At 47.7% G+C, this 27,585-nt stretch overlaps 1 protein-coding gene across 5 annotated transcripts in view; it reads left to right on the top strand.

The window, feature by feature from the left end:
* The window catches only part of LOC147105115 (uncharacterized), a 104,784-nt gene that overhangs the window by 58,042 nt on the left and 19,157 nt on the right, over positions 1-27,585 (top strand). For 3 of the 5 annotated variants that reach the window (XM_086011197.1, XM_086011196.1, XM_086011195.1), the window contains exons 8-11: positions 8,115-8,207; positions 15,827-15,904; positions 23,698-23,823; positions 25,401-25,523. In XM_086011197.1, the coding sequence (XP_085867323.1) occupies positions 8,115-8,207; positions 15,827-15,904; positions 23,698-23,823; positions 25,401-25,523 (420 nt within the window). The remainder of the gene's footprint in view (positions 1-8,114; positions 8,208-15,826; positions 15,905-23,697; positions 23,824-25,400; positions 25,524-27,585) is intronic. The other 2 variants (XM_086011199.1, XM_086011200.1) reach the window with 2 other exon arrangements.

The following is a 27,585-nucleotide window of genomic DNA, read 5'->3' as shown; positions in this document are numbered from 1 at the left end:
AACTGGGTGGGTCTGCACTCGCCTGGTTCCATTCTTATCTATCTAATCATAGCCAGAGAATTGCCTGCAACAGCTTCTCTTCCTGCTCCTGCATTGTTACCTCTGGTGTCCCCCAAGGATCTATACTTGGCCCCCTCCTATTTCTCATCTACATGCTGCCCCTTGGCGACATCATCCAAAAACACAGCGTCAGTTTCCACATGTACGCTGACCCAGCTCTACCTCTTCTCTCCACCCCTCCACAGTTTCTTCCAACGCACTCCTGGCTGGCCTCCCACGTTCTACCCTACGCGAACTTGAGGTCATCCAAAACTCGGCTGCCCGTGTCCTAACTCGCACCAAGTCCCGTTCGCCCATCACCTCTGTGCTCGCTGACCTACATTGGTCCCCGGTTAAGCAACGCCTCAATTTCAAAATTCTCATCCTTGTTTTCAAATCCCTCCATGGCCTCGCCCCTCCCTATCTCTGTAATCTCCTCCAGCCCCACAATATCTGCGCTCCTCTAATTCTGTCCTCTTGAGCATCCCTGATTATAATCGCTCAACCATCGGTGGCCGTGCCTTCTGTTGCCTGGGCCCTAAGCTCTGGAATTCCCTCCCTAAACCTCTCCACCTCTCTACCCTCCTTTAAGACGCTCCTTAAAGCCTACCTCTTTGACCAAGCTTTTGGTCATCTGCCCTAGTATCTCCTTATGTGGCTCGGTGTCGGGACGTTTTACTATGTTAAAGGTGCTATATAAATACAAGCTGTAGTTGTTGTATTTATCCAATTCCCTTTTGAAAGTTATTATTGAATCTGCTTCCACCGCGCGTTCAGGCAGCGCGTTCCAGATCACAACAACTTGCTGCATAAAGAAAATTCTCCTCACATCCCCTCTGGTTCTTTTGCCAATTACTTTAAATCTGTGTCCTCTGGCTACCGACCCTCCTGCCAGTGGACACAGTTTCTCCTGATTTACCCTATCAAAACCCCTCATAATTTTGAACACCGCTATTAAATCTCCACTTAACCTTCTTTGCTGTAAGGAGAACAATCGCAGCATCTCCAGCCGCTCCACTATGGCACAGAATCACACCGTGTTGCACATTAACCTATTAAACCAGATGGGGAACTCGGATAAACTTGCTCGTTTCTACATTGTCTTTCTGCAATACTGGTGCTTTGGCACTGGATGGCAGTAATGGCGCGTGGAACCCACAAACGCCATCTAGTGGTTTGAATCAAGTATTGAAGGATTTAAATGATCTGAAATAACAACAGAAAATGCTGGAAAAACTCAGCAGGCCAGGCAACATCCGTGGAGAGAAAATAGAGTCAACGTTTCGTGTGAAAACCCTTTGTCAAAACTGGAAAGGAAATGAAATAGATCGAAGGCAGGGCTGCGATAGAACAAAAGAAGTAAAGAGACATTAAGAGGTATTCAAAACCAGACGAGATGGTAACAGGACAAGTGGAGACAAAAGACGGCTCGGATTAGGTGTGAAGTGTACTGGCAGGATGAGAGACAGCTGCCATGTGGGAGAGAGAAAAAAAAAGGAAAGCGGGGGGGGGGGAGGGAAAACCCAAAACAAAGGGGTGGAAAAAAAAATAAGTAAAAATGTAATAGGGGCTGAGGTTATGATCTGAAATTGTTGAACTCGATATTGAGCCCGGAAGGCTGCAGAGTGCCTAATCGGAAGATGAGGAGTTTTGCTTTTCAGTGTCGGGCGAGGGGGTCAATTTTGTCCGGGAGCACATTGCTGACTGTGCTCGCAATTCCTTTGTGCCCTTTTTAATGGAGTCATAAACCCATTTATTTTAAACCGGTGTACCGGCTGCATTATAATCGCTGAGAAAGGTTATTTCTGCAAGTACGTTCCAGCAGTGTGCAACCAGGAGAGATTAAAGCCTGTGGATTCGAGTAGCCATGCTTTATTTTCGGTACACTCCCACAAACATTAGCCAAAAGTATGAGAGCACGGAGGGGGAGATGAGAATTTTTTTAACGCAACGAGTTGTTATGATCTGGAACACGCTGCCTGAAAGGGTGGTGGAAGCAGATTCAATGCTAACATTCAAAAAGGGAATTGGATAAATATTTTGAAAAGGAAACATTTTCAGGGGAGTGGGACTAATTGGACAGTTCTTTCAAATGGCTTCCTTCTGTGCTGTTATGAATTCTATATGATGAGTGGATTCAAGCTGTAGCGACTGACTGACTGGTGTGCGCATGTGATGGGGCACTTTCTTGATGTGCGAATGTGTTGAGTCATGTCAGCCAATGGGTAGCACCCTCGCCTCTGAGTCAGAAGGTCGTAGGTTCAAGTCCCACTCCAGAGACTTGAGCACAAAAATCTAGGCTGACACTCCCAGTGCAGTGCTGAGGGAGTGCTGCACTGTCGGAGGTGCCGTCTTTCGGATGAGACGTTAAACCGAGGCCCTGTCTGCTCTCTCAGGTGGATGTAAAAGATCCCATGGCACTATTTCGAAGAAGAGCAGGGAAGTTATCCCCGGTGTCCTGGCCAATATTTATCCCTCAATTAACATCACTAAAATCAGGTCATTATCACATTGCTGTTTGTGGGAGCTTGCTGTGCGCAAATTGGCTGGAGTGGGACTTGAACCCACAACCTTCTGACTCCGAGGCGAGGGTGACACCCACTGAGCCACAGCTGACACTCGGCTTCAAGCATCGGCTGTGCTTTCCTTCGCCGTTTCCAGTTTGCTATTATAACCTGGCTAATTTATCCATTTCTTTGCTGCTCTGCTGAGAGAGGGGAACAGCTGGGTCTGAGCTGTGCAAGAACACTTAGCAACTGAATTGTTTACAGCCTTGAAGGGGGGAAAATGTGGCAAGGGCAGGGGAATGGGACTAATTGGAGAGCTCTTTCAAAGAGCCAACACCGGCGCGATGGGCCGAATGGCCTCCTGTGTTGTATCATTCTTTGACCTGTGGAACCCTGAGGACAAAGGTCAAATCTACCGTCAGTACTTTTTCCCCTCTAATTCTTTGTCCTCTCCTCAGCAGTACCTCCCCCACCTGGCTATTATTCACACACAAGCCATGATGGTGATTGCTGGCAGGCTGTTCGACTGTGAAAGGCATCACATCCGAGACCCGAACCTGTCCTCACCTGCCCCCCCCCCCCCCCCCCCCCCCAAACACAAACTTTCAGCAAGAGTCACTGAGCAGTGATCAGGAGCAGAAATCCTGGCCCATTATTCCCCCCCCTCCCCCCCCCCCCCCCCCCCCCCCCCCCAATCCCCTGCCCTCCCCAATCTGCAGGCACTGAGACCCATTGGTCTGTATGACTCCGAGGTGGCGACTGTACTTGTCATTCACTGGGAGGTCCGCATTCCTTCAGTATTAAGAAACGAGCCAGTGGAACTCCCACCAGTGGAGTCTTACTTGCAGCTGTGAGCCACCCAGCTCAGGAGTGAGAGTTGCACGGGGTGAAGAATTGGTCCGCTCGCTAATGAGATCCATGCCACAGTTGGGGATTCCTTTTTTCCGGCAACCTCAGGTTGGATCTAATTAAAAAAGAACAGGAGAGCCTGAGGCAGCCCTGGTTCAAATCCCCTATCTGCTATTAGAGCAAATGTTATTTAATTTTTTAATTATTGAACCTTGAAAATTTTCATTATTTAAAAAGTAAAAGCCTGTAAATTCCAGTTGGCCATATTAGCGGGTAAATGATTAATAGGTCCGTATGACATTCCTCTATATGCTACTTTAACATGGGTGTTAACCAGTTTATTTTAAGTGGTTAAATTCCTCAGCTAAAATAGTGGAGAGAGGACTGTCCGATAAACATATTTAATATTCATCGCTTCTAATGGCCAATGGGAATTTCTAGGCTTGGAACCAAAATTAACTTTTTTCTGAATAATTTTGAGTATTCGTTTTATTTCTAACATTTAAAAAACGGGCATGCAAAATGTGACCTTAATAAAGTATTAACATCTTGTTTATTTACTGTATCCTTTGCCCCTGCTTTCTCCCCTCCTCGTGATGGTGCTGACCTGGGAGCCTGCCAGTACATTAGTCAAATGACTGTAACATACGAATAATCAGTCTCCGCGGGCTAGTCAACGGTGGCTGGCAACACAGTTGACCCAGTGTGGACAGTCTTCCCATGTTTGCTGTTTGTGGGATCTTGCTGTGTGTGGATCGGCTGCCGCCTTTCCTGTATTGCAGCAGTGGCTGGACTTTGCGAGGGCTTGGCTGGCAGTAAAAGCTCTTTGGGGTGTCCTGAGGTTGTGAAAGGCGCTATATACAGGAAACTCTCTTAACCAGCACCTAAATTCAGGAGTAGGTTCAGGTAAGTTTTACTGTATATTAGTGGCCGTGTAACCGGGGTTCCTGGATCTGTGGCCGTGTAACCGGGGTTCCTGGATCTGTGGCCGTGTAACCGGGACTCCTGCACAAGTGCCACGTAACCGGGGCTCCTGCACCTGTGGCCGTGTACGGGGCTCTCGTACCTTGGTAAGTATACCTCTCTCTAATCCGGACTTTTTGATCAACCAGCACCACGCCGGTCCCGTCGGTGCCGGATAAGAAAGAGTTCCCTGTAAATGCAAGTTCGTTCGTTCGTTCTTTGGCACTGGTCACTTTTTTAAGAATTGCATCTTGTGTAAGTGACCCCCCTGATCTTTGACTTGTTGGAGAAGTGAACGCCCACAGCCGGCACGCTTGTCGCTGTCTGTGCTGCGTCTCGCTCACCTTCACCGAGCATTCCTTTAAACAATGCAGCCCAGGGCTATGGGGAAAGGGCAGGGGAGCGGGACTACTCGGACAGCTCTTTCACAGGCACGATGGGGCGAATGGCCTCCTTCTGTGCTGTATCATTCTATGTGTGGACATCAGTTGAGGACAGGAACAGTCTCAGCGACGATCTTCTTCATTCTTCGAGGTCCAGCAAACTGGAAGAATTAACATAAGAACATAAGAAATAGGAGCAGGAATAGGCCACTTGGCCCCTCGAGCCTGCTCCGCCATTCAGTAAGATCATGGTTGATCTTGGGCTCAAAGCCACTTCCCTGCCCGCTCCCCATAACCCTTCACTTTCTTATCTTGCAAAAATCTGTCTATCTCCTCAAATATATTCAATGACCCAGCCTCCACGGCTCTCTGGGGCAGAGAATTCCACAGATTTACGACCCTCTGAGAGAAGAAATTCCTCCTCATCTCAGTTCTAAAAGGGCGACCCTTTATTCTGAAACTATGCCCCCGAGTTCTAGATTTCCCCACGAGGGGAAACATCCTCTCTGCATCTACCTTGTCGAACCCCCTCAGTATCTTACATGTTTCAATAAGATCACCTCTCATTCTTCTCAATTCCAATGAGTAATTAAATGTAATTGGTAATGGGTATTGAAGGAGGTGCAGTTTTGTGCTGTAGATTTACATTGGAGCAATCAAGGATGAGAGAAGGCCATTCGTCCCATTCAAGCTCATCCTCCAGTAACCTAATTCCTCCAGTACCATAATTCTCCCAGCCATGGATCCATTTTGAATGGCCCTGGTGTCTCTACTACTTTGCCTGGCAGATTATTCCAAATATTTATCAACCTTTAAAAGAAAACACTTCCTATTCTAGGATTTGGGTTGATACGGCTCATATCCATTTCAGTTCATATCCTCATAGCCAACAAAGACTTTTCCTATCAGTATAATAGCAAAATACTGCGGGTGCTGGAAATCTGAAATAACAACAGGAAATGCTGGAAATACTCAGCAGGCCAGGCAGCATCCGTGGAGAGAGAAACAGGGTTAACGTTTCAGGTCTGGGACCCTTCATCAGAACTGGAAATAGCTGGAAATCATTAAATCTGCTGATAAGGGTGGTGCTGTTGTTGTTTGGCGAACCGACCTCTACCGTGCGGAAGCTGAACGCCAACTCTCCGACACCTCCTCCTACCTCCGCCTGGACCATGACCCCACTAGCAAACATCAAGCCATTGTTTCCAAGTGTGTCACTGACCTCATCTCCTCTGGAGATCTTCCCTCCATGGTCGCCAACCTCATAGTTCCCCAACCCTGCACAGCCTGCTTCTACCTCCTTCCCAAGATCCACAAACAGGACTGCCCTGGTAGACCCATCGTTTCAGCCTGTTCTTGCCCCACGGAACTTATCTCTTCCTATCTCGACTCTATTTTTTCTCCCCTTGTCCAGTCTCTTCCCACCTACATTCGCGACTCTTCCGATGCCCTCCGTCACTTTAACAGTTTCCTGGCCCCAACCGTCTCCTTTTCACTGGACGTCAAATCCCTCTACACCTCCATCCCCCACCAGGATGGCCTTCGGGCGCTCCGTTTCTTGAACAGAGGCCCAACCAGTCCCCATCCACCACTACCCTCCTCCGCCTGGCTGAACTTGTTCTCACATTGAACAACTTCTCCTTTGACTCCACTCACTTCCTCCAAATTAAAGGTGTTGCTATGGGAACCCGCATGGGCCCTAGCTATGCCTGCCTGTTCATGGGATATGTGGAACATTCTTTGTTCCAGTCCTACTCAGGTCCCCTCCCTCACCTCTTTTTCCGGTACATCGATGACTGTATTGGTGCCGTTTCCTGCTCTCGCCCTGAACTAGATAAGTTCATTCACTTTACTTCCAATTTCCACCCTTCCCTCACCTTCACATGGTCCATCTCCGACTCTTCCCTTCCCTTCCTTGACTTCTCCGTCTCCATTTCTGGCGATCGGCTTTCGACAAACATCCACTACAAGCCCACCGACTCCCACAGCTACCTGGACTACACTTCCTCCCACCCCGCTTCCTGTAAGGACTCTATTCCATTTTCCCAGTTTCTCCGTCTCCGCCGCGTCTGTTCTGACGATGCCACCTTCCATACCAGTGCTTCCGACATGTCTTTTTCCTCAACCGAGGATTCCCCTCTACTGTGGTTGACACGGCCCTTGACCGTGTCCGTTCTATTTCCCACACTTCTGCTCTCACCCCTTCCCCTCCCTCCCAGAACCACGATAGGGTTCCCCTTGTCCTCACCTTTCACCCCACCAGCCTCCACATTCAACGGATCATCCTCCGCCATTTCCACCACCTCCAACGTGATCCCACCCCCAACACACCTTCCCCTCACCTCCCCTTTCAGCATTCCGAAGGGGCCACTCCCTCCGCGACACCCTGGTCCACTCCTCAATCACCCCTAACAGCCCTTCTCCTTCGCCTGGCACCTTCCCGTGCAAGTGCAGGAGATGCAACACCTGCCCTTTTACCTCCTCCCTTCCCATTGTCCAGGGCCCCAAACACCCCTTCCAGGTGAAACAGCGATTTACTTGTACTTCTTGCAATTTGATATACTGTATTCGCTGCTCACGATGCCGTCTCCTCTACATTGGGGAGACCAAACGCAGATTGGGTGACCGCTTTGCGGAACACCTCCGTTCAGTCCGTAAGGGTGACCCTGAGCTTCCGGTCGCCTGTCACTTTAATTCACCGCTTCACTCCCGCTCTGATCTCTCTGTCCTCGGGCTATTGCATTGTTCTAATGAAGCTCAACGTAAGCTCGAGGAACAGCACCTCATCTTTCGATTGGGCACTTTACAGTCTGCCGGACTCAACATCGAGTTCAACAATATCAGACCATAACCCCTGCTCCCATTTTTCATGCAGTATGATTTTGCCATTCCCATTTGCAACATTTTCACAGGATGTTCTTTCAATTCCTTCCTCCCCTCCTAAACCCCCCCTCCCCCATGTGTCTGCACCTGCTTAATATCTGTTACATCTCCAGCTTTTTCCAGTTCTGATGAAGGGTCCCAGACCTGAAACGTTAACTCTGTTTCTCTCTCCACGGATGCTGCCTGGCCTGCTGAGTATTTCCAGCATTTTCTGTTGTTATTTCACTCTTCCTATCAGTCTTGGATGGATTCAAAACCTTAAGACCCTAGAACTGAATGGAAACGTCTCCTATACCCGTGCCCCACCCAGTCCCTTGCACCTGTGCCTGTTATCAGAGGTGTAAAGGTGAGAGTATTTTATTTGTTAGGATCGTCATTGGCAGGGAGGGAGGTGAGGGGGAAAAAAATCCCGACATTTTCCTGCTTTTGGCAAACTTAAATATCCACACCGATGACCAGCCCTGACCCCTCACGTTTGTTCCCGTTACAGATTGATGGAATCGGTAGAACTTCGGGAAGCTTTACTGTACTGAGGACAGATCCTTCGAGGGAGCCACCGGTGAAAAGGAAAAAATCACTGCAGGTGAGCAGACATTTAAGGTTTGGAACTCGTATTGCGGCCAGACCCCATTTTGTTAAGTTGCATTCTCTCTTTTTTTGTTTCTTTGCTCTTTGTTACCAATGTTCTGCTCTTGCCTTTCCCTCCTGCCGTCTCTGATGGGCTAGGGTTCCATCATCGCAGAGTGTCCCTTCATTGCCTCGCCCGACTAGACGGTGGGCACGTGTGGGTGTCTGCTGCGGACAGCATTAGACGTGGCTGTAGCTCCCCTGCGGCTGAATGTTGACTGATCCCCAAATAAATAATAGCCATGTGGGCAAAAGACCGAGTAGTGCCCACACATGGAGCTGTACCCCGGGAGTAGTCAATATCCTCAGAAGAAGAGGGGAATGGGGAGCACTGCTGAGAAAATGCACTGCACTACGCACTATGTCAGTATGTCTTTTTGTTTCTGGGATGTGGGAATGTTCCCTTTAAATTGCATGGCCGCGCAGCGCTCTAGAGGTCCCGCGCAGCTGGTGAGCCGGACTTTAAATAGAAAAACCGCGCGTGCACAGAACTTTGGCCCGCAGAGCCCGTTAAAGGGGCCGCGCGGGCCAAAAGAAACGTTAGAGGGAACATTGGTGGCAACACTGGCAAGGCAGCATTTATTGCCCATCCCTAGTTGTCATGAGTGCATTAAAAGTCAGCCACATAGTGTGGGGTTTGGAGTCACATGTAGGCCAGACCTGGTAGCCTCCATCTCTGTCACCACCCTTGACTCCACGACCACCGCTGTGAAGCGTGACTGCTTGACCGACATCACCATAAATGAGCAAGAATATTCTTCAACTTATCACTGCCAAGCCTGAAGCCATTATGTTCTTCTTTTGTCAAAAGCCCCGCACCTTCGCCCAAGACTCCATCCCTACTTTGGCTGCTTGCTCATGCTGACCTGACGGTGAGCAACCTTGGTGTCTAGTTTACCCGAAGCTCAGTTTAACAGCCCACGTCCTGTCCACCTATTTCCATCTCTGTAATGTTGACCACCTTGGCCCCTACTTCAGCTCCTTGTCATTGAAACCTTTGTTCGTGCCTTTGTTATCTCCAAGCTCCCCTCGTCTGCCTGCCGAGCTTTACCCTGTCCAAAAGACCCATTCCCCTCACCCTCGTCTTTACCGATCTCCATTGGCTCCCCCTGCCCCAACGTATCAAATTCAAAATCCTGCCCCTGTCCTGTCCTCTGTGGAGCCTCTAGGCTTAGCTCCAAACACATGCCCTTCAACCTTTCAACCAATGCTCCCTGTGAGCGACGCTTTGTGCTCCGCGGCCTGTTTCTTTTAGTGCGCGGTCCCTTTAAATTTCCGCGGTATTTACAATGGAGAAGCCGGTGAGCGGCCTGTGCGGGACCTTTCCCATTACGTAGAGGGAACATTGCTTTCAACCCTGACTTCCTAGGCATTCCCCCCTCCCCGCCCGCCACGCACCAACTTCAGTCACACAGCCTTTAGCCATCTTGGCTGCGCAGTCTGGAACGCTCTTCTTAAACTTGAAACAACCCAACCGTCTTGCTTCCCCTTTCCCCTCCTTCAAAAACCTCCTCAAATCCTACTTCTTTGACCATTCAGTCAACTTCCCTACCCCTTTCCATCACGTGCTCGGGAGTCTGATTTAGCCTTTATGCAGCCCCTTATTACATTCAAGGTGCTATATAAATGCAAGCTATTGGTTACTTCTTAAGTGTCGCTTTTCTCATTATTTAATCTACCATTCTCTGCTGCATAAATGTGAAACTTGATTGGTATATCTTTCTTTCACCTGATTGGCGAGCAGGAATTAATCGGTTCGGGGGGTGGGGGGGGAATAAAGATTGTCGGCGTGTCTCAACCCTACAGATCAAATTGTCAATTTAAGTAAACTGTAATAATTGTTAAGAATTTAAAAGTTGTAACCGAAGGGTGAAGCAAGTTAAACTGCAGATGTTTTTAAAATGCTCCCAGCCACAGACAGCAATTTTATTTGAATGACTGCACTGTCTAAAAATATTTCAAATCGCGCTGCAATCCACACTTTTTGATCACAGTACATGTTGTGTCCCAAACACCATGGAACTGTTAGTGACTCATGAATCATTAACCCAGCCACTAGTGTCCAGGCTTTTAGCACCAGCTCCTGCATCACCTAATCTTAAAGTTTCAGGAGGAATGTCTGATGCACTGTATTCAGTGCCATTTTGTTAACAAACTTTTCATTCTGATTTAATGGACTTTAAAAAGAAAATCAGCTGAAGTCTTTAAGAACATAACATAAGAAATAGGAGCAGGGGTCGGCCATTCGGCCCCTCGAGCCATTCAATAAGATCATGGCTGATCTTCTACCTCAACTCCACTTTCCTGCACTATTCCCAGATCCCTTGATTCTCTTAACATTCAAAAATCTATCGATCTCTATCTTGAATATAGTCACCACTGAGCCTCCACAGCCCTCTGGGGTAGAGAATTCCAAAGATTCACCACCCTCTGAGTGAAGAAATGTCTCCTCATCTCAGTCCTAAATGTTCGACCCCTTATTCTGAGACTGTGACCCCTGGTTCTAGACTCCCCAGCCAGGGGAAACATCCTCCCAGCATCTACCCTGTAAGAATATTGTATGTTTCAATGAGATCACCCCTCATTCTTCTAACCTCTAGAGAATATAGGCCTAGTCTACTCAATCTCTCCTCATAGGACAATCCCCCCCGATCCCAGGAAACAGTCCAGTGAACCTTCGTTGCTCTCCCTCTATGGCAAGTATATCCTTCCTTAGGTAAGGAGACCAAAACTGTACACAATACTCCTGGTGTGGTCTCACCAGGGCCCTATATAATTGCAGTAAGACATCTTTACTCTTATACTCAAATCCTCTTGCAATAAAGGCCAACCTACCATTTGCTTTCCTAATTGCTTGCTGTACCTGCATGTTAACTTTCAGTGATTCGTGTACAAGGACACCCAGGTCCCTCTGAACACCAACATTTCCCAATCTCTCTCACCATTTAAAAAATACTCTGCTTTTCTATTTTTCCTACCAAAGTGGATAACTTCACATTATTCCACATTATATTCCATTTGCCATGTTGTTGCCCACTCACTTAGCCTGTCTATATCCCCTTGAAGCCTCCTTGCATCCTCCTCACAACTTACATTCCCACCCAGCTTTGTATCATCAGCAAACTTGGATATATTACATTTGGCCCCCTTTGACTTCCTTACTTAGGGCAGGGTGGCACAGGCCATGATGTCCCTCCGGTACATCCTCCAAATTGCCATTATTCACATTGGAGCCTAGACAATGAGAGCTGGCAAGCTATTTGACTAGGGGAGGGGGCACCATAGTCGAGCCCAATTCCTGTCTTCACCTCACTTGGTACCAGGGATGAGGGGAGACTAGAGAAGCTGGGATTGTTCTCCTTAGAGCAGGGAAGGTTAAGGGGAGATTTAATAGAGGTGTTCAAAATTATGAGGGGTTTTGATAGAGTAAATAAGGAGAAACTGTTTCCACTGGCAGGAGAGGACGGTAACCAGAGGACACAGATTGAAGATAATTGCCAAAGAACCAGAGGGGAAGATGAGAATTATTTTATGCATCGAGTTATTGTGATCGGGAATTCACTGCCTTAAAGGGTGGTGGAAGCAAATTCAGTAGTAACTTTCAAAAGGGAGTTGGATATATGTTTGAAAAGGAAAAATGTTCAGGGTTGTGGGGAGCGGGGCTAATTGGATAGTTCTTTCAAAGAGCCGGCACAGGCACGATGGGCCGAATGGCCTCCTCCCGTGCTCTGTGTTCCTATGACATCCGCACATGCCCATTTCCAATCGGGGTCGCTGGACAACAACCAGGAGCAGGAACCCTTGCCCGATTCCCTCTTCCTGAACCCAGGAGTGAATGCTGAGGCCACCTGTACAGCTCTGATTGCGCAGACTAGGGGGACTCGAAGCTGGGCTTCTTTCTGACTGCGCTGCCTTAACCAGGTCAGTCACCAGGGGGAGCTGCAGCTCAAGAATTTCCAAAGCATTGCACCAATCTGGAAACATGGAAAGCTGCAAAGCTGAAATTGGGGAAAGAATTACAACTGATGAGGAAGAATACATCTCGCCATTTGGAACAGTAAAGATTGCTCACGGCTCCCCTTATTATCAAATCAAAATGTTACTGAAACCTCAGACTCTAATCTCCTCACTGAGGATGAGCATTAATCGATATAGTCATAACGGCACAGAAGGAGGCCATTCGGCCCATCGAGTTCGTGCCGGCTCTCTGTAGAGCAGTCTCCCCTTGAAAACATCGAGTGTCTCCGCTTCCACCACTTCCGTCGGCAGCGAGTTCCAGGTCCTCACCGCTAACTGCGTAAAAAAGTTTTTCCTCACATCCCCCTGTATCTCTTGCCCAAAACCTTAAATCTGTGTCCCCTAGTCCTTGTACCATCAACTAGTGGGAACAGCCTTTCCCCGTCTAGCCTATCCAAACCCGTCATAATCTTGTACGCCTCTATCAAATCACCCCTCAACCACCTTTGCTCTAATGAAAACAAATCCAGCTTCCCCAACCTGTCCTTGTAGCTAAGATCCCCCATCCCCGGAACCATTCTGGTAAATCTCCTCTGCACCCTCTCGAGGGCCTTCACATCCTTCCTATAGTGTGGTGACCAGAACTGGACGCAGTACTCCAGTTGCGGTCTAACCAGCGCTTTATAAAGGTTCAGCATAACACGGAGGGAGAGATCAAGGGGGGATAGGAGACTAGTGAACTCAGAGGAGAGAGAGCACGATGAATTGAGATGGAGGTTGAAATCACCGAGGATGAGAAGTTGTTTGGTGCAGAGGCTGAGGGAGGAGAACAGTGAAGATATCTCAGTAATAAAATGTTTATGGTACTTGGGTGGGCGGTAGAGAACAAGAATTTTAAATGAGAGGGGTGGAATAAGGTGAGATGCGCAAGGAGGAGAAAGTGCCGGAGGAGTAGGGGGACAGACCAAGGTGTGATTTGGTGATGAGAGCCACCCCGCCACCACTGGTGGATTTTCCCCTTCACTACTAGCCCACAGGCATGGAGCTCAATGGTCGTGTTCCAACTGCTGCCTTGGTTGATACCAGTTAACTCGGCACAGAGCAGCGATTGAACCTGTTTCTTGGCAGCAACTTCGATAGAAACCACTGTGGCTGCCAGGTGCATAAAGGCAACCGAACCCAGATTAACCACGGTCCCTTTAGGAGTGGGCTGCCCGCGAATGAGGGCTTCTCGAATCCTGGTCATTGGAAGAAGCAACTGCTGACCCCCAGCATCGTGCTGGAGATTCCAAGGACCAGTTACAGGAAGCTTTGTGCTATCCGGCACCGACGGGACCGAGCTGTTGCCGTCCCATCAAAACTGCCGGACAAACCAGCGCTAATGTTAAAACATACGGAGCTTTTGAGCTCCGTATCTAGCAACAAACCCTACAGCTTCAAAACAGTCGGCTGTAGCTTGCAAGCATCTCAGTAGCAACAGCTTCAGCTAGACCTTGCAGAGCCTGACTGGTGGGGAAAAAAAGCAACGAAAAGAAAAAAAACTTACTGAACCGACTCCTGAATTTTGCCGGTGGATCGAGCATTCCGGACAGTTAACCTCCGGATAAACCAAAGTTTCCTGTATATCACTTTCTTTATATAAATGCACATTTTATCAACTTTTTTTTCCACCTGTGGCTCAGTGGGCAGCACTCTTGCCTCTGAGTCAGAAGGTTGTGGGTTCAAGTCTCACTCCAGGGACTTGAGCACGAAAATCTAGGCTGACACTCCTGTAGTACTGAGGGAGTGCTGCACTGTCGGAGGGTGCTGCCTTTCGGGTGAGACGTTAAAAGATCCCTTGGCACTATTTCGAAGAAGAGCAGGGGAGTTCTCCCCCGGTGTCCTGGTCAATATTTATCCCTCAACCAACATCGCTAAAACAGATTATCTGGTCATTATCGCATTGCTGTTTGTGGGATCTTGCTGAGTACAAATTGGCTGCCGTGTTTCCTACATTACAACAGCGACTCCACTTCAAAAAGTACTTCCCTGGCTGTGAAGCGCTTTGGGACATCCTGAGGTCGTGAAAGGCGCTATATAAATGCAAGTTCTTTCTTTTTGTACCTATGCGTGCTTTGTTTAGGTTGCGAAACCTGACATTCCAAAGGGACCGGCCCAAGAGATGCAAAAAAACTGCGAGAGAGTGTGAGAGAGCTGAGGAAGCCGGCAGTGGTTTCTGTGGGAATGAGCTCCTTGCTGTAAGTGGGGGCCAGTTCATCCTAATCAACAGGCCAAGCAAGCTTACAGCAAGTTCGGGACCAAACCAGTCTGCTCGCATCTCATTTATTTTGCACCATTATTAGAGTGTCTTCTGTCTGCAAGGTGGTACTTAAACTGGTTTCTGCTTCCCTGACATCTAAATAGATGCATTTAAGAGGAAGGCTCGAGGGACAAAACAAACGGAAGGAGATGCTGATAGGGGTGGGATGAAGAGGGCCGGGAGCAGGCTCATGTGGAGGAGAAAATTGCAGGGCTATGGGGAAAGAGCAGGAGAGTGCGTCTAATTGGAGAGCTCTTTCAAAGAGCTGGCACAGGCACGATGGGCCGAATGGCCTCCTGTGTATGATTCTATGATTCAAAAAAAATAAATAAAAGGATATAGTTAATGGGCAGGGATATTAGATTAGGCAGGTAGCTCTTGCACAGAACAGGCACAATGGGCCGAATGGCCTCCTGTGAAATTCTGTGAAATGATTGGCCTTTTGTTGAGCAAGTCTGATGGACAGTTTTAAGTGTTCATACAAATGGGTTTAATTTCTTCTCTGTGCTATTTTTGGAGAACCAGCAAATATTCAAATTCGTGTCTGTGCGACTTGTTAACACAGCTGTGAACCACTTACTTTAAACTGGCAAGTTCGTCTGACCGAGTAATTTATCGAGTTGGGCAGCAGGGGGCAGTCACAGCCTCCCACATGTCATTCAGTAAGAGAGCTCATCGATATGAGGAGAGATTCCATAAACTAGGCTGGCGTACCCTTGGAATGTAGACGGTTAAGAGGTGATTTGATTGAGGTTTTTAGGATTTTGAAAGGAACTGATAGGGTAGATAGAGGGAAACTGTTTTTTCTGCTGATTGGGGAGTCTGGGACAAGGTGAGATAACCTTAAAATCAGAGCCAGGCCATTCAGGGGAGAAGTTAGGAAACTAACTTCATCACCCAAAGGGTGGTAGAAGTGTGGAACTGTCTCCCACAAAAAGCAGTAGATGCTAGCTCAATTAATAATTTTAAATCTGAGATCAATAGATTTCTGCTAGCCAAGGGTATTACGGGTGGATGGAGTTGAGATACAGATCAGCCATGATCTCATTGAATGGCGGAGCAGGCTGGAGGAGCTGAATGTCCGACTGCTGTTCCTCGTTCCTGTAATTCTATGCCTCTATTTGACGATGGTATATATTGGTTGCATTTAAACCATTAAGACTAGTCCACAAATAAACTACTCTTTCAATGTTTGAAGTTGACAGTGGGAGATGTATAGCGGACAGAGAAAAATGTTGCAATATAGACTATATAAAAGGTGATTGCCTTGCCCCCGTTTGATGGACGTGTGTTTTGTTTGTCCCTTTCCCCCCACAAAGAGTGTTGTGACTCTAGCAGCTCTTCTGGCCAACAGAGACATGTTGCCTGAGGTTTTATCTGGAGACTATGCAAGTAATGTAAGTACTGCCTGAGAAAACCAGCCCTTGCGCGTGTCGGGTTAACCTGAAAGCACGGCGGACAGGCTGCACCCTGGAGCGGCGGTGTGTCCGCTGTCCCGCGGAATGGTGGGCCTTGGGGCTAGCACCTGAAATTCCTTGTGTTGACCACTCGAGCTCAGCCCTGATGTCACGGAGGTACATAGTGGAGGCCCGGTGTTTTCGCTCACGGGAAATAAAAGCTAGAAAGGGGCTCACGCTCATAGAATCATAGAATCTTACAGCGCTCGAGGAGGCCATTCGGCCCGTCGTGCCTGTGCTGGCTCTTTGAAAGAGCTGTTCAATTTAGTCTCAGACTCCAACTCCTTCCCTATAACCCTGTAAATCAGTCCTCTTCAAGTACATATCCAATTGCCTTTTGAAAGTTACTAGTGCGTTCCAGGTCTTAACCCTCTGTGTGAAGAAATTTCTCCATTTCCCCTCTACTTTTGTCCATTACAGGAAACTCTCGATTTACCGGCACCTAAAAAATAACCGGAAATCTCTGTTAACCGGCAAAATTCAGGAGTAGGTTCAGGTAAGTTTTATTTCATTAGTGGCCGTTCCTGGATCTGTGGCTGTGTAACTGGGGTTCCTGCACCTGTTGCTAAGCAACAGGGACGCCTGGATCTTGTGGCCGGGGTTCCTGCACCTGTTGCTAAGCAACAGGAAAGCTTGGATCTGTTGCTGTGTACGGGGCTCTCGCACCTTTTACTATACCTCTCTATAATCCGGACTTTTTGATAAACCGGCACCACCCAGATAAAAAAGAGTTTCCTGTATTTTAAATTTGTGACCTTTGATCTCCAACCCACTTGCCAGAAGAAATAGCTTCTCCCTACTGGCTCTAACAAAACTCTTCATAATTTTGAATACCTCTATTAGATCTCCCCTTAACCTTCTCTGTTCTAGGGAGAACAGTCCCAGCTTCTCCAACCTCTCCACATAACTGAATTTGGGCCATTCTTGTGCAACTTTCAGTTAAAGAGGGGCAGAGGCCGAGGAATAGATTGGCGGTTCTACTTTCCAGGGTTAGCTCCTTGGCATCGGATTCAGATGTTGTACGGAGCGCACTTCTCGGGGAAGCAGAAAATTGTAACGGGTGTGCGGCAATTAAAAGTTCTGAAGGTGCCTCTGGAAATGAGCAGGCTTTGCCATTGCTGGAGGGGGGAAAGGCTAAGAGATGACCGGCAAAAACCTGAAGGGATGGAAAGGAAACCCGGCACGCGGGTTCCAGAGCAACCCAACTCCGGACTCCTTGCTTGACTGCTGTTAAAGTGGAGGTGGTCCTTGCTGAGAGGGCGACCTCCCAAACCGCGCCAAAAAATCATCCGCCAGGGAAAGATCTTCCATTACTACAGCAAAAGCGAAATACTGCGGATACTGGAAATCTGAAATAAAAACAGAAAATGCTAGCAACATGCAGCAGGTCAGGCAGCCTCTGTGGAAACAAAAGGGTACGGTAGCGTAGTGGTTATGTTATAGTGTTTGGCAGACAGAAAGCAAAGAGTTGGAATAAAGGGGTCGTTTTCCCCGAGTGGCAGGCAGTGACTAGTGGGGTACCGCAGGGATCGGTCCTCGGACCCCAGCTATTCACGATATATATTAATGATCTAGACGAGAGAACTAGATGTAATATCTCCAAATTTGCAGACGACACAAAGCTGGGTGGCCATGTGTGCTGTGAGGAGGATACCGAGAAACTCCAGGATGATTTGGACAGGTTGGGTGATTGGGCAGAAGCATGGCAGATGCAATATAACGTGGATAAATGTAAGGTTATCCACTTTGGTGGCAAAAACAGGAAGGCAGATTATTATCTGAATGGTAATTTATTGGGAGAAGGGGAAGTGCAACGAGACCTGGGTGTCCTTGTGCACCAGTCGCTGAAGGTAAGCATGCAGATGCAGCAGGCGGTTAAGAAGGCAAATGGTATGTTGGCCTTCGTAGCGAGAGGGTTTGAGTACAGGAACAAGGATGTCTTGCTGCAGTTGTACAGGGCCTTGGTGAGACCACATCTTGAGTATTGTGTGCAGTTTTGGTCGCCTTATCTGAGGAAGGATATTCTTGCCATGGAACGAGTTCAGCGAAGATTCACCAGGCTGATACCTGGGATGGCAGGAATGACGTATGAGGGGAGATTGGGTCGATTGGGCTTGTACTCGCTGGAGTTTAGAAGAATGAGAGGGGATCTCATTGAAACTTATAAAATTCTGGCAGGACTGGACAGACTAGATGCAGGGAGGATGTTCCCGATGGCGGGGGCGTCCAGAACCAGGGGTCACAGTCTAAGGATAAGGGGTAGGCCTTTTAGGACAGAAATGAAGAGGAATTTCTTCACCCAGAGAGTGGTGAACCTGTGAAATTCTCTACCACAGAAGGCAGTGGAGGCCAATTCATTAAATATATTCAAGAAGGAGTTGGATATATTTCTTAAGGCTAAAGGGATCAAGGGGTATGGGGAGAAAGCAGGGACCGGGTACTGAATTTGGATGATCAGCCATGATCGCATTGAATGGCGGAGCAGGCTCGAGGGGCCGAATGGCCTACTCCTGCTCCTATCTTCTATGTTTCTATGTTACTGGACTAATGATCCAGAGACGTGAGTTCAAATCCCACCACGGCAGCAGGGGAATTTAAATTCAGTTAATTAAATAAATCTGGAATAAAAAGCTAGTACTTAACCTGGTCTGGCCTATATGTGACTCCAGACCCACAGCAATGTGGTTGACTCTTAACTGCCTGCTGCGGTTCAAGATGGCAGCTCACCAGCACCTTCTCGAGGGCAATTGGGAATGGGCGATAAATGCCGGCCTTGCCAGCGACGCCCAGATCCCATGAACGAATATATAAAAAAGAACTGGAAGGTGTTCGAGAGATTAACGACTTTTAAGCAAGGGAAAAGAACAAAGGGGAAAGGTCTGTGATTCATAGGCAGAAGTGATTAATTGACACAAGGGAAGGTGGTGCAAGGCATAAGGGATTGATAACGGGGCAAGTGTAGAAACAAAAGATGGCTCCAGAGGAGGTGTAAATGGTTACAACAGAGGGGGAGGAAAGTCTGGGAAAGAGAAGGCTCATAGAAACATAGAAGATAGGAGCAGGAGTAGGCCATTCGGCCCTTCGAGCCTGCTCCGCCATTCAACGAGATCATGGCTGATCATCCAAACCCTAGCACCCGGTCCCTACACCGACAGCCATCCCACCCAAGCCCTATCCCCGTAACCCCACGTATTTAATCCCCCCTAACACTAAGGGCCAATTTTTATTTTTATCATGGCCAATCAACCTAACCCGCACATCTTTGGACTGTGGTAGGAAACCGGAGCACCCGGAGGAAACCCACGCATGGCCTGGGATTGTGGCAGAGATAGATAGGTTGACCCCAGGGATGTGGACCACCCTATCTACCGTTACTGTTAGACAGGCATTCAGATATCTTAGTGGTACTGAGGGATCTAGTGTCCTCCAGGAAGAGGAGTCATTTAAAAAACTTTGTTTTTATGGGATGTGGGCGTCGCTGGCAGGGCCAGCATTTATTGCCCATCCCTAGTTGCCTTTGAGAAGGTGGTGGTGAGCTGCCTTCTTGAACCGCTGCAGTCCGTGTGGTGAAGGTGCTCCCACAGTGCTGTTAGGTAGGGAGTTCCAGGATTTTGACCCAGTGACGATGAAGGATCGGCTAAATACTTCCAAGTCAGGATGGTGTGTAACTTGGAGGTGGTGGTGTTCCCATGTGTCTGCTGCCCTTGTCCTTCTAGGTGGAAGAGGTCGCGGGTTTGGGAGGTGCTGCCGAAGAAGCCTTGGTGAGTTGCTGCAGTGCATCTTGTAGATGATGCACACTGCAGCCATGGTACGCCGGTGGTAGAGGGAGTGAATGTTTAAGGTGGTGGATAGGGTGCCAATCAAGCGGGCTGCTTTGTCCTGGATGGTGTCGAGCTTCTTGGGTGTTGTTGGAGCTGCACTCATCCAGGCAAGTGGAGAGTATTCCATCACACTCCTTACTTGTGCCTTGTAGATGGTGGAAAGACTTTGGGGAGTCAGGAGGTGAGACTCGCCGCAGAATACCTAGCCTCTGACCTGCTCTTGTAACCACAGTATTTATGTGGCTGGTCCAGTTAAGTTTCTGGTCAATGTTGACCCCCAGAATGTTGATGGTGGGGGATTTGGCGATGGTAATACCGTTGAATGTCAAGGGGTGGTGGTTAGACCCTCATTTGTTGTTTGCACTAATTGCCTGTCAAGGCAAGGTCTGTTCGCAGACCGGCATCTAGGGTGTCCACCAGGTGGACACAAGAGCATCCCTTGTAACCTAATTCCACCCAACCATGAATATTTAAATAAAGTGGGTGTCTCCAGGCCTGTGGGGGTGGGGTGGCGAGGGGGGTGATGACCACCATAGTAAATTCTCTCTTGGTGTGAAGTGGGTGGAGTTCCAATCGAACAGAACCCCTGCTCCTTTTCAGCCACGTGCCTCCTAATTTAGGCCTTCACCACTAGCAGTCGGGAAACCTAAGCTGAAGTGATCCCTTATTCTGCAGGAAAAGGTGAGAATATCTAAATCAAGTAAGTGTTGGGTCCTGCACAATCCCCTGCATGGCTGGCTCCACGGAAGACCTGTTTGATTATTTTTCTCTTCAATTTACATTTATTTATTTTTTAAATTGATGATATCTCAGGTTCCAGACCTTCACTCTGTAAAGTAGATTGATAGCCTAATAAAGCATCCCTTCTCCGAGGGAGCTCCCGATGCTCTCAGTCTAACACAGCAGCTGCCGCTTTCTCCATGCCTGTGATCAGAAAACAAATTGAGTTCTTCCGAATGTACAATTTCCCAGCTAATCGTTGGCGTCCCACCCTCGGATTGCCTACCACCTCCACATAGAGTGTTCTTCAGCGAGGATCTTTGATTGATTGAACTTATTTTGCCTTAATGTAGATGTGTCCATGGGGGAGAAGCAGTACAGAAACATTTAAAGTAGTTGTTTCCAGTTCCCCAGTGGCTCGGTGGTTTTTTAAAAATAATGTTCGTTCATGGGATGTGGGCTTCGCTGGCAAGGCCAGCATTTATTGCCCATCCCTAGTTGCCCTTGAGAAGGTGGTGATGAACCGCCTTCTTGAACCGCTGCAGTCCGTGTGGTGAAGGCACTCCCACAGTGCCGTTAGGGAGGGAGTTCCAGGATTTTGACCCAACGACGATGAAGGAACGGCCGATATACTTCCAAGTCAGGATGGTGTGTGACTTGGTGGGGAACTTGGAGGTGGTGGTGTTCCCATGCGCCTGCTGCCCTTGTCCTTTTAGGTGGAAGAGGTCGCAGGTTTGGGAGGTGCTGCCGAAGGAGCCTTGGTGAGTTGCTGCAGTGCATCTTGTAGATGGTACACACTGCAGCCACGGTACGCCGGTGGTGGCGGGAGTGAATGTTTAAGGTGGTGGATGGGGTGCCAATCAAGCGGGCTGCTTTGTCCTGGATGGTGTCGAGCTTCTTGTGTTGTTGGAGCTGCACTCATCCAGGCAAGTGGAGAGTATTCCATCACACTCCTTAACTGCGCTGCCTGTGTACACAATGAGGAAGGTTAATCTCCAACCTGTGCTGCAATAGCTGAACCCATCCAGAGTGGTGACAGAGAGGGTTGCTGTTAGCTTCAGTGTCCCTAGGCTGTGGCGGAGATAATCAGCCACTCCTAATCGCTCTTCAATAACCCCTGAGTTAACTGGACCAAACTGGCTAACAGTCGGGGCTAAAATTGGGTTTGGAAAGGAAAAAATCAGCCAAGGTTCGTGATCCTGATTGTCTCACTGTGACCCCCCTTGCTGGAAAACGGGCTTCTGTGGGCTCTGGGTATTGGGGGTGGGGGGGGGGGAGAATGGACTCGTACTTGATATACCCTGCGGATGAATAATGTCCACTTTGGTAAGGTACTTCAGCAAAGAATTGATGACTTCAGAAGAGGAGGGTCGGGGAGGGAACTAGTGACATAGAAACATAGAAACATAGACGATAGGAGCAGGAGTAGGCCATTCGGCCCTTCGAGCCTGCTCCGCCATTCAACGAGATCATGGCTGATCATCCAAACCCTAGCACCCGGTCCCTACACCGGGACAAAAACACTCTGCGTTCAAGTATAAGAACATAAGAAATAGGAGCGGGAGTAGGCCATTCGGCTCCTCGAGCCTGCTCCGTCATTCAATAAGATCATGGCTGATCATCGACTTCATCTCCACATCTCTTGATTCCCTTAATATTCAAAAAAACTATCGATCTCTGTCTTGAATATACTCAACGACTGAGCCTCCACAGCCCTCTGGGGTAGAGAATTCCAAAGATTCACCACCCTCTGAGTGAAGAAATGTCTCCTCAATTCAGTCCTAAATGGCCGACCCCTTATCCTGAGACTGTGACCCCTGGTTCTGGACTCCCCAGCCAGGGGAAACATCCTCCCTGCATCTACCCTGTCAAGCCCTGTAAGAATTTTGTATGTTAAGTATAGCACAGAGCAGATGGGAAATAAAGCGTTCTGTCTTTAACCCAGCTTTAGAACAGCATTCACTCCCTGCACCGTTTCTATTTCTCACCTCCGGCGTGCGGTGGTCTCTTGAGTGACACTACTCTTTAGCGCCGTACGACGGTCTGTTTAGTCTGTGAACCTGTGCCCCGTGAGCCGAGACTACCTACACTTCTAGATGTAGGACACTAACTGCTGACAGAGAAGGAACTTTCCTCAACTCCACGATGAAAGGACATAAGATATAAGACGTGGGAGCAGGAGTAGATCATTTGGCCCCTCGAGCCTGCTCCGCCATTCAATAAGATCATGGCTGATCTGATCTTGGCCTCAACTCCACTTCCCTGCCCACTCCCCATAACCCTTGACTCGCTTATCATTCAAAAATCTGTCTGTCTCCACCTTAAATATATTCACTGACCCAGCCTCCACGGCTCTCTAGGGTAGAGAATTCCAAAGATTCACGACCCTCTGAGAGAAGAAATTCCTCCTAATTTCTGATTTAAAAGGGTTTCCGCCTTATTCTGAAATTATGCCCCCTAGTTACATAGAAACATAGAAGATAGGAGCAGGAGTAGGCCATTCGGCCCCTCGAGCCTGCTCCGCCATTTATGAGATCATGGCTGTTCATCCAAATTCAGTACCCTGTCCCTGCTTTCTCCCCATATCCCTTGATCCCTTTAGCCTTAAGAAATATATCTAACTCCTTCTTGAATATATTTAATGAATTGGCCTCAACTGCCTTCTGTGGTAGAGAATTCCACAGGTTCACCACTCTCTGGGTGAAGAAATTCCTCCTCATCTCTGTCCTAAATGGCTTACCCCTTATCCTTAGACTGGTTCTGGACTCCCCCGCCATCGGGAACATCCTTCCTGCATCTAGTCTATCTAGTCCTGTTAGAATTGTATAAGTTTCAATGAGATCCCCTCTCATTCGTCTAAACTCTAGCGAATATAAGCCTAATCGACCCAATCTCTCCTCATATGTCATTCCTGCCATCCCAGGTATTAGTCTGGCGAATCTTCGCTGCACTCCCTCCATGGCAAGAACATCCTTCCTCAGATAAGGCGACCAAAACTGCACACAATACTCAAGGTGTGGTCTCACCAAGGCCCTGTACTAGATCTAGTTCTAGATTCCCCCACGAGGGGAAACATCCTCTCTGCATCTACCCTGTCAAGCCCCCTCAGAATCTTCGATGTTTCAATAGGATCCCCTCTCAAGGTTCTAACCCGCTGCAACACCCAGCCCTTTTTCTTTTTATGATTTTTAGAAAATGAGCTGCATAATTCCTGGGAAGATGATTCAAGGGAGCAAGGGTGCAGACATGCAAACCCTTGATCGTCGAGGAGAAGAGGCAGCGTTTCGACTCGCCTCTACAGATGATGAGATTAGTGATGTGAGTTTATTCCAGCGATATTAATTCGGGAGCTCAATTTAATTTGGCACTGACCTGGACTGGATTGGACTTTACACAACCCTTAAAATCTGTACAGTTTCAATGAAGTGCGCTTAAACACTCCAGAATTACAGAAATGTGTCTGAGTGCTATTAAACAGAAAATGCCACCATTTACTCTGAATCTCATTTGATGATTTACTAATGGTTGCTTTCAGCCTACTCCCTTCATTCTTCTTTAATGAAGACGGATATTTGTGATGCACTTATTGCCTTAGCAGTAATTAAATCATCTTCATTTATATTGATTTACTTTCGAATGCATCATTCCACATAAATTATACAGTACAGTAGTTTTTGATAATATATTGCAGTATAACCGTATTTTAAAAGGAGGAATATTACAAGATTGTTTCTGAAATTAGCACCTAAATTTCTTTGTATTTTTTCCCCTCCTTGAAAACTGGGTAGAGTTCTCAACACTGCAGATTGTATATGGTCTCCTGTTGGAAGAGGGTGTGTTTGAAGTACTTAATGGCCCTGTTTTGTTCCATACTTTGTCTTGCAAAATGCACGTCAAGTTCTCAAAAGACCTCTTTGAATGAATGGGGGTGGGGGGAGGGCAGTGGAGGTTGAACTTTGCTGATGTTTTGACCCCATCCTTTCCTCTCTGCTGCACTGTTGGAGGTGCCGTCTTTCGGATGAGACGTTAAACCGAGGCTCCGTCTACCCTCTCAGTAAAAGATCCCAAGGCACTATTTCGAAGAAGAGCAGGGGGGAGTTACCCCCGGTGTCCTGGCCAATATTTACCCCTCAATCCACAGAACAAAAACAGATTATCTGGTCATTATCACATTGCTGTTTGTGGGAGCTTACTGTGCGCAAATTGGCTGCCGCGTTTCCTACATTATAACAGTGACTACCCTTCAAAAGTACTTCATTGGCTGTAACGTGCTTTGAGACAAAACAGAAAACGTTGGAAAAACTCAGCAGGCCAGGCAACATCCGTGGAGAGAGAAACAGTCAACGTTTCAGGTCGAAACCCTTCGTCAGAACTCTTTGAGTGCTTTGAGACGTCCGGTGGTCGTGAAAGGCGCTATATAAATGCACGGTGGCATAGTGGTTAGCACTGTTGCCTCACAGCGCCAGGGACCCGGGTTCGAATCCGGCCTCGGGCGACTGTCTGTGTGGAGTTTGCACATTCTCCCCGTGTTTGCGTGGGTTTTCTCCCGGGGTGCTCCGGTTTCCTCCCACAGTCCAAAGATGTGCGGGTTAGGATGATTGGCTATGATAAATTGACCCTTAGTGTTAGGGGGATTAAATACGTGGGGTTACGGGGATAGGGTGGGATATATGTGTTGGTGTAGGGGTTACGGGGATCGGGTGGGATATGTGTCGGTGTAGGGGTTACGGGGATCGGGTGGGATATGTGTCGGTGCAGGCTCGATGGGCCGAAATGGCCTCTATCTGCACTGTGGGGTTTCTGTGATTCTGTGAAGTCATTTTCCCAGCCAAGGGTAAATCAAAAAAAAATATTAGCCATTGCTCGGTATTGAGATTGATTGTTGTTCTCCCCAGGATGATATATTCAGAGAAATACCAGAGCAGTATTCTTACGTGGCAACTGAAGCGAAGCAGAAAACAATTGTCACGTTTAAAGGCGAACAGTTGCAGCTGAACAGTACCGCCTCTAGAGACAATGTAAGTACTGTAAAGTGTGTGCAACAGTACCAGACTATTGATTGTCTGCAAAGCAAACAAATTACTGGAGCAAGCCTCGGGATCCGGTTGCAATTAAGTTTCTTTTGATTTTATAAACAACGATCCTGCTGAAGTGTTTCCGCTAGTTCTGCTGTAATAATCTTTTTTTCCCCCTCGCACAAAGCTTTCAGTAACGACTGTTAAGTAGAATCCTTCCAAACAAATTAAGGCCCATTTGGTTGTCCCAAGTGATGTAGAGTTGAGTAGGATTCCTCTGTGGAAAATGGAAGCAGTATTAGCATAAATCACTATCAACAGATGTCACATAATCACTATTTAAATCATGTACCTCTCTTGTGTTGACAACAATTGTAAAACATTTTCGGAACAGTTTCGTTAAGATATTTATTGTATTCTATGAGTGTCCCTTCATCATTTGGCACTTACTTCGAACTCGTGTTGTGGATGGTGTGACGGTCTATCTGTTAACCGCTGACTGGATTTCACTAATGTGTTTGCGTAGTGCATGGTATCACTGTTAAGTGGGTAATGAATTTGGGCGGACACTATCCATTTTATAGAGTAATCCAATTCTTCCAAATGTTGCATAAAGTTAGCATTGATTTGAGAGTTGCATATGCAGTAAAGAGTGGTTATGTTACTCTGACAAAGCAGGGGTGTGCTGTGGGGTAAATGCAAATCGATTTGATGGGCACAGTAGTGTGATGGTTATGCTACTGGGCTTGCATCCCAGAACTTGAGGTCCAATCCCACCCATGGCAAGGTGTGAAATTGAATTGAGTACTTCTGATAACCTGCGGTTGGCACCAGATAAAAGACCACAACAAATGTTGTAAAACCCGGTTGGTTCACTGATGTCCTTCAGGGAAGGGCACCTGGACTGGCCAACACATTGTGGTTGACAATAATACCCTCTGAAGTGCGGAGGGCAACTAGAGGTGGATAATAACTTTGGCCTTGGCAACGTTACCCACATCCGGAGAGCAAATTAAGAATGTTATCCTGGTGTAGGTGGGCGTGTGCTGTGGGATACGAGTGCAGTAAATGGAGATCTTATCCTGGTGTAACGAGGCTGGCTTGAGCTGAGGTTGGGTATTGAGGTGAAGAGTGATGCCTTGCGTTAGTCCTGATTACTTCCATACCAAACACATGAGATGCAAAATAACAAAACTCCAAACTGTTGCTGAGCTCAAGTCAACTGGGAGGGAAAAGAAGTGATCTAAATTCTTATTTATTTAAACCAACTGTGTGTTTTGGTTTAGTGACGTTACTAACGGAGCAACAATGACAAATGTGATGTTGTTCAATACACGCTCTAAAGTATTTACGTTCTGTTTCCCCCTTTTCTGAATGTGGATTATTCTTGTTGCGGTACGGCGCTCTCTGGTATCTCACCCACGTGACCAATAGAAACATAGAAGCTAGGAGCAGGAGTAGGCCATTCGGCCCCTCGAGCCTGTTCCGCCATTTAATGAGATCATGGCTGATCATCCAAATTCAGTACCCTGTCCCTGCTTTCTCCCCATATCCCTTGATCCCTTTAGCCTTAAGAAATATATCTAACTCCTTCTTGAATATATTTAATGAATTGGCCTCAACTGCTTTGTGTGGTAGAGAATTCCATAGGTTCCCCACTCTCTGGTGAAGAAATCCCTTCTCATCTCAGTCCTAAATGGCTTACCCCTTATCCTTAGACTGTGACCCCTGGTTCTGGACTCCCCCGCCATCGGGAACATCCTTCCTGCATCTAGTCTGTCTAGTCCTGTTAGAATTGTATAAGTTTCAATGAGATCCCCTCTCATTCTTCTAAACTCTAGCGAATATAAGCCTAATCGACCCAATCTCTCCTCATACGTCATTCCTGCCATCCTAGGTATCAGTCTGGTGAATCTTCGCTGCACTCTCTCCATGGCAAGAACATCCTTCCTCAGATAAGGTGACCAAAACTGCACACAATACTCAAGGTGTGGTCTCACCAAGGCCCTGTACAACTGCAGCAAGACATCCTTGCTCCTGTACTCGAATCCTCTCGCTATGAAGG

This window comes from Somniosus microcephalus, chromosome 18 (assembly GCF_052327205.1).
Source record: "Somniosus microcephalus isolate GS21.2 chromosome 18, FLI_Smic_1.0, whole genome shotgun sequence".
Classification (NCBI taxonomy): domain Eukaryota; kingdom Metazoa; phylum Chordata; class Chondrichthyes; order Squaliformes; family Somniosidae; genus Somniosus; species Somniosus microcephalus.
This window is presented reverse-complemented; position numbering and strand designations above follow the sequence as displayed.